The 7049-nt window shown below is 41.2% G+C and overlaps 1 protein-coding gene across 1 annotated transcript; it reads right to left on the reverse strand.

The window, feature by feature from the left end:
• Positions 1 to 1856: 1856 nt before the first annotated feature.
• Positions 1857 to 3816, reverse strand: prrg2 (proline rich Gla (G-carboxyglutamic acid) 2). Its single transcript, XM_030793912.1, has 6 exons — positions 3732 to 3816; positions 3206 to 3369; positions 2934 to 2967; positions 2438 to 2570; positions 2077 to 2220; positions 1857 to 1911 (listed from the first exon to the last, which is right to left on the reverse strand). The coding sequence occupies exons 1-6, from the start codon at positions 3814 to 3816 to the stop codon at positions 1857 to 1859; spliced, it is 615 nt and encodes a 204-aa protein (XP_030649772.1).
• Between the last annotated feature and the right edge of the window lie 3233 nt (positions 3817 to 7049).

The following is a 7049-nucleotide window of genomic DNA, read 5'->3' on the forward strand; positions in this document are numbered from 1 at the left end:
TCTGTTTTTATCTCTCTCTCTCGTTTCACAAGCAAGTCCTCAAGAATGGGACCAGCACAGAGGGGGAGAGGAATCGAGGGAGGAGGAGGAGAAGGAGGAGGGGGAGATGGAGGATACAGAGAGGGGAGGAGGGGGTAGACGGGGAGGGGGGGTCAAACCAACCACCACCACTACCACAAAAATCCGGTTCCTTCCTTCCTATCCTGCCTCCCTCCCTCCCCTCGTTCGCCTCCCTTATATATTTCAATGTCTATTGTCCTTCGCGGCAGAGGCAACGGCGCGACTGATGCTTGAGCATACACACGGAGTACGCGAGTGTGTTGGCCATACATTACTCCCCAGAAGCATACTGTATACTGCCCCCACCTCTCTCTCTCTCTCTCTCTCTCTCCCTCCGTTGACGTACTGAGTCGGTGCATAAATTGGTGAGATACGATGATGCTTCTATTAATAGAAGGCTACGAAGATGGTACATGTTTTTGGCTAGCTTTTAGGCGAAAATGCGTTTACAAATCACACCCCCTATAATTGGAAACGGTGTATCAAAATAATTGGATAATTGGATTTTGGATCTTTGCACTCATTCCAGTCATTGCTCTCCGCAAATGACATGTAAAAGCCACAAACGTCGTTGTTTTGCGAACGAATTAAAATCTGAAGCCTCTGGGCTTAAACCGTAAGCCTTGTTAGAAAAGCTATTTTCAGGCATTTTGTACCGTGGACGCCATTTTTAGAGCGGTTGACTGGCTGGCTTTGGTCAGGCAAGCTGGCTGGCTGGCTGGCTCGCTCGCGCTTTCGCACACTCCCACTCTCCCTCCCTTCCTTACATACTCTCTCTCTGACATACACACACACACATACGCGCGCGCGCGCGCACGCACACACACAGACTGTCTGGTAGTCTCGGTCGCTGTCGTACAAAAAGGGAAAGCGTACAGCGTGGTTTTAGAGCTCGTCACTTATTCAGCTGGCGAGAATTTTAGAGGGCATGGAGGAGGGGTGAGAGGAGACGGAGAGAGGTAGAGAGAGGGGACTGAACTGACTACGAACGGATATACAAATACAGATGTGTGTTGGCAAGTGACAAGTGGGGTGATGCTAAATTAACTCTGGAACTGATTTTCACTCGGTGGCTTGTGTACGTTTCAGCTCTTTGAGCCGTCTGTCAACCAATGTAAAGTTGTACCCTTGTAATCTTAAACAGATAACTAGCCGTGGCCAGAGCATTATCCCTGGAGCGATAAAGAGGATTTCCCATCACAGGCGGTAAAGGGGTCGCAACACTGTAATTAAATCGCCTAATCACTCTTCCGACCTCGTCAACAAATATTAAAGGCCAACGAACAGTTGCTAACTCCACTCTCTAACATGCAAGCATAAAAAACATGCCTTAAACGTCAAGAGTCAGTAAAAAACACCCACAGAGTATGACCAAAAAGTTTAATTAAAATATCATTTACAAAAGAGAGATAAGACAAATACCTACATTGAAAGTTTAAAAATTATTTAAAAATACATTTTGTAAAATATTGCAAAATATATAATAATATACAATTATATTATTATAAATGATAATAATAAATTACTTGCAAAACTGTAGTGACTGCTGACAGTTCTGCCTCAGAAATACAGATTTATTTTAGACTTCTCTGCCTCATTGTTGTGTCGTCCCTACGACACAAATGAATTCATTCGCTTTGCTCCCACGGTTCTACCAAAACATGCAAAACTGTTCAGTGACATATTGCCCTTATGTCACCTTTTAGTCCAAACCCTGTTACCCCTTTACCCCCACCCTAATCTGTTTCCCTCTCCTCCCTTAAAAACTCTCTTTCCAAAATCTCCTCTCTGATTCTTCAGATGGTTTCTGCTGGGTCCTCTGGTGGATCTGGGGCCTCAGATGGAGCTCCCCTACAGACAGAGAGAGAGAGAGACAGACAGACAGACAGAGAGAGATTAATGTATTATAGTGAGCAGACAACATCTATAATCTCTTCATATATGGACTCCATGGAATGCGACTGCACTCAGAGCATGTACACACTAACATAGACACACACACACACACAGTCCTACCCAGAGTAGGGAGGCGGAGGGGCATCATGTTGGCCACTTCGGGTCAAAGCCTCATTGTAACTGGGCAGTCTTGGAGCATCTATGGCTGATAGGGGCACTGCCTCTGGAGCTGGGCGCCCATCTGCTGCCATCCGAACAGGGACACTACAGAGCAGTAGGGAAGGTGAGGGTTATAATCACTACTCATTTACACACATACATCTCCTTGCGCTGTTTAAAAACCACACACACACACACACACACACACACACGCACATATAGACATAATGTGGAAGTAGAAGGCTCAGGATTTAGTTTAAAATACACTGTGAGGACTGTTCAGAAGTTTAAACAGGCGAAACACATATGCACACACAATTACCTGCCCCCTCGTCTGATGTTTTTGCCCCTGTTTTTGCAGAAGTAGCAGCCCACCACAGTGGCAATGACTGCTGTTATCACGACGGCCAAGATCCCAGCTACCAGACCGGACACATCCACCCGGGGCACAGATTCTATGGAATCAATCAAAAGAGTCAGCCAACTGACTAACCAACTCCAGTCAATTCAGTAGTGGCCCAATCATCTTACCATTTTACATTTATGTTTATTAATCACTGTGCCATTTTTATTTTATTTTTTTTTCCAGAGGCAATTGCTCATGATGCCTTGAGTCATCTCTGTATATACTAAACATATTCTCTCTTTCCATATGTTAGATAAATTTCCTCTTCATTTGCCAGACTGCCAGAATCACTGGGTATTACTAAGTCATTCCCATAAGCCTAACACCAAACAGTGAACCAGGAAAGAGAGCAGCAGACCTGAAGTCACTGAACCACAAAAAGTGAGATTTAATATTTAAACATAAAGATTACCATAACTGTTGACATAATCCTTCCAAAATGCAGCCTGTTGAAAAAAAAAAAAAAAACATACTTACTCTAAATGCACTTTTGTTTTACTTTTAGCCTGTTTATCAGAGAATCAGATGAGGTTAATCTCTGAGGCAGAAAGAAAACCAACCATGTACTCTCCACCCTCATGCAGAGTGTTACTCATATAGTGCAATGTTATTTGAGTCTTGCCAACAAACACACACACACACTTTATATATTATATATACACATGTATATACATATATACTCACTGTGTCTGCATCATTCTCAAACACCTCCCTAGCCTCCTCATAAGAGCACATCTCCTCTAAACATTCTCTCTCCAGATTACCCTGTACCACCAACTCGAAGTCCCAGCTGTTGTAGAGAAGCGAGCGGGAAAGGAAACTGACAGCCGACTGGTCTGGAAGGAACACTGCAACAAAGGAGGTAAGATCACACACACACACACACACTGTCAGACATCCTCCTCAAACACATGCACTTTCACATCGGTTTTAATGCATGCAAAAATCTTGCATACATTTGTCCACAAAACATCCAAGTCTGAAGACGCAGCCATGCATTTGTGCATGAACCCTAAAAGACCTTTCAATACTACACTACTGTGCACTTGTCCTCATGACCCTGACTTCTTCCTGGAAAAAAACACAGAAGCTGACACTGAAGCATTGGAAAAGTAGACACACTTGGAACATACTAAACGTCACATTTTATGCTGAGCATTACTTGGTTGGAAGGCTAAGTTTTTTTTTTTTGTGTGCCATGAACATTTACCATTGTTGCCATGGTTGATTACTCTTGCCCACGCCAGATGGAGAAGTGACAGCAGACAAATCCATACTTCTGCAAACACTGGCATCTCACCACCTTCAAAAGTAAAGACATCGGGATTAAAAAAAATGGTCTTAAGATGGTTGCATTTCAAGTCTCTATCCGTGAGAAATGCGCGTGTGAAATTATTGTTGTTAGAAAGCGCCTCACACTCGAGCATGTCGCCCTCTATTGACTTAAAACGAAAGTTACAGGGAAACAAAAGCATTTTATGAAGGGGGACTTCCCAAACGTAACAAGTGTCGGTAAGTGAATTAGAATTCGCTGTTGGTTGTGTAAGTATCATAGCATTTTTAGCGCTTAAAACTAAACTGCATTGTAAACTGGCAAAGAAAAACAAAGAGACGTTCAAACAGTTCACAGTACAATGTGTGCCAATCCTTATTTGGAAAATTAATGACACCACAACTGTTTAAAGTTAGAACGACAAGAACATGATACTCAACGTGATTCGATTATCTTAAAGTAAAAAAACAATCTGAAAATGGAAAAGAAATATGAGTGTTTCGACTACCTCGCCCACATTGGCCGGTTTTGTCGCTTACCTCTCAACTGAGCTCCGAGTCTTAGGAAAACTCTTTAGATTAAAAAATAAGAGTTTGGGAAAACAGCTCTTAATTTCCTCCTTCCTGAAAAAAACTGCTTTAAGATAAACTGGATGAATCGATCCAGAAGACCCCTATTAACGATTCGCGTTGTAAAGTTCCTTTGAGAAGTGACAAAAGTTTCTATATGTCCAATTTCACCTGCAGCTGTTGAGCGAAAAACACCCTGTCACGCAATAGAAATTACCTGTTTGGCAACATACCTCAAACCCCGCGGAAGAGCAGGTAGGCGTTGGATCTTCTTGGAATATCCATGATCTCGTCCATCTTTACAAACAATTTAGAGAGTCAGGTGATACACTGGCTACAGGGACAAACTTGAAAAGGACTAAAAAAATAACAACAACTCTTTTTAACTCATTTTAATATCAGAGATGAACACGTCGTTTCTTTTTTGTGGTAACATACTCAGTCCAGACGTGTGCAGTTTTACTGCAATAAATTGAAATCTTCGCCCTTGTTCTACACGTGACACCGCTCTCCACAGTAATTCCACGGCCTGATACAGACTGCTGCTCTGGTGGCGTGTGATTGTATTGTATCACATTAATCGTGCTAATCGGACTAGCAGTTATTCCGAACAGAACACAAGGTGAGTGTTTGGGGAGAACATAAATGTAACGCCACCACAATGTTTTCCATTTCCAGAGTTACATTTCCTTTTTTTTTTTTTAATTTAAAAGTGTTTTCTTTGTTCTGGTCTTTGTTGCCTGTCACTAAGGTAAATCGAAATGTAGTGCTACGCCGTACTCACAATAGGCTAATGTGCTGAGGTACTCTACTCTGGTTGGCTAGGCAAGCTCTTTGTGGACCAATAGCTTTCCTACATGAGATGTGAGGGTGTGCGACAGTGTCGGGAGGGATTTTAAAAAAGAACATTTTGGACCAGCGCGAATCATAATGGACAGAACACAGGCTTTGTCAGAGGAGCAGTAGGATTTTAATTTGCAACGGTTAAAACTCTTGGTCACACTAACAAGTACAAGAAATCTCAGCGTTGTCCAGTATGTGTCTGATTATTAGGTTATTAAACAAGAACGGGTTTAACAGATGGTAAGGTTGGACGTGGGTAAACACTCTTGATTTAACATTCCACTTTGACAAATTAAAGAGTCAGTGACATCTTTTTAGATTCACCACCCCTTGCCCCCTCTCCTCAAAACCACCATTTCTCTCCCCGGAGCAGTAGTGCTGAGGTCCCGTTACCCTGTTTAAAGTTGGAAATTAATTGCGAAATAAAATGACGTCTCACGCCCCGCGAGTAAAGAAGACAGGATAATCCAATACTGGCAGACAAGCTTAGAAATGCTGCAACTGGGCAACAGTGATTTGTGTAAAATTATGCCGCTACATATGCCTTAACAGCTTGAGTAATAAAATTATCTGAAGGATACTGAAGAGGAAGTGAAAGCTCAAGTGAAATGTTGAGATAGGATGTCTGTTCAAATACACACAAGGGCAACTGCTTCGTTTTTGCATAGCTTATTCATAAAATGGCAATGGAGCAGACAGACAAATGACCTCTCATTCAAAGCTCAACCGTTTTGACTCAAACATGTCAGACTGACGTCGACTATACTACATGCTTTACAAAAATCTAACGTAAGTCGTAGCATACGTGGAGGGGGAGGGGAAAAACCCAGACCAGAATCAGTTTAAGTAAATAACTTTTAATAATATATATAAAAAAAAAAATGTTTTGGTCGATTTCAGTACAAAATGTGAAATTTCAATAATGGTAGCGTAAACCGTGCATGTTACATTTGGTTTCAGAGCTGTCAATAAAAATGAACTGAAATGATACCGAAATTATGTGATTTAAATAAAGTATTATGTGTTCATATAACATACGTTGGGCATTTTTTTTTTTTTTTTTTTTTTTTTTACAGTTTCATCATGTAAAACCACTCCTCTTTCCCTTATTTACCATTGGTACGCTGATAACATTGCTAGAGTGAACACAGTGCTTGCTGATTAGTTTTTCATTTGATTTTATAGGTTTGATTTGATACTGTCTCAAGTATGTGTGTATAGCGCCACCCAGTGTACAAAGCAGAAACTGCTGCAGAAGGCACCTGCCTTTACACCAATTTACCTCAAGCCATTTGCTCTTATTTACACACTCACAAAGTAATTAAAATCAGTCTCATTCAATTATCTATCTGGTTGATTTGGTTAAATACAAACTGAAAACTGTTTTACTGTAAAAGAATATGGGGGAGGAAAAAGATTAAATCAATTTTAGGCACATTAAAATTAAAGAGGCACAGCATTCTGAGCATCACACACACACACACTTGAAATTTACATGCACAGAGAAGTACCTTCATGCAGCACAAAACCTGCCAAAAACACCACAACTGTCCCCTTCAACCACCCCTTGATACAATCACTGTAAAATAACACAGAGAGCGTACATTAGTGTTAACCTACTTTTACCTATTCTGCCTATAACTGTTTATTCTGGCAAATGTGGGCATGTAAACATATACAGCATGTTTATTCTGCGTCTACAGATACACACTATAACTGAGGCCAGCGTCTCCAAAGTTATTATCTTAACTTTTAAGTTGTTTTACTTTCTTTTTATTGTATTCCATCTCGATCCATCCATCCAAAAACACAAACACACACACATATGTTTAAAACACGAACG

Source organism: Chanos chanos, chromosome 16 (genome assembly GCF_902362185.1).
Source record: "Chanos chanos chromosome 16, fChaCha1.1, whole genome shotgun sequence".
NCBI lineage: Eukaryota > Metazoa > Chordata > Actinopteri > Gonorynchiformes > Chanidae > Chanos > Chanos chanos.

Excerpts from the sequence above, each read along its gene's own strand:
- prrg2 (XM_030793912.1), bottom strand. The coding sequence starts at position 3,816 with ATGCCAGTGTTTGCAGAAGTATGGATTTGTCTGCTGTCACTTCTCCAT. Across the intron at positions 2,571-2,933 it reads GGATTATGTCAACAGTTATG|AATCTGTGCCCCGGGTGGAT; the intron begins GTAATCTTTATG and ends TTGATTCCATAG. Across the intron at positions 2,221-2,437 it reads AACATCAGACGAGGGGGCAG|TGTCCCTGTTCGGATGGCAG; the intron begins GTAATTGTGTGT and ends ACTGCTCTGTAG.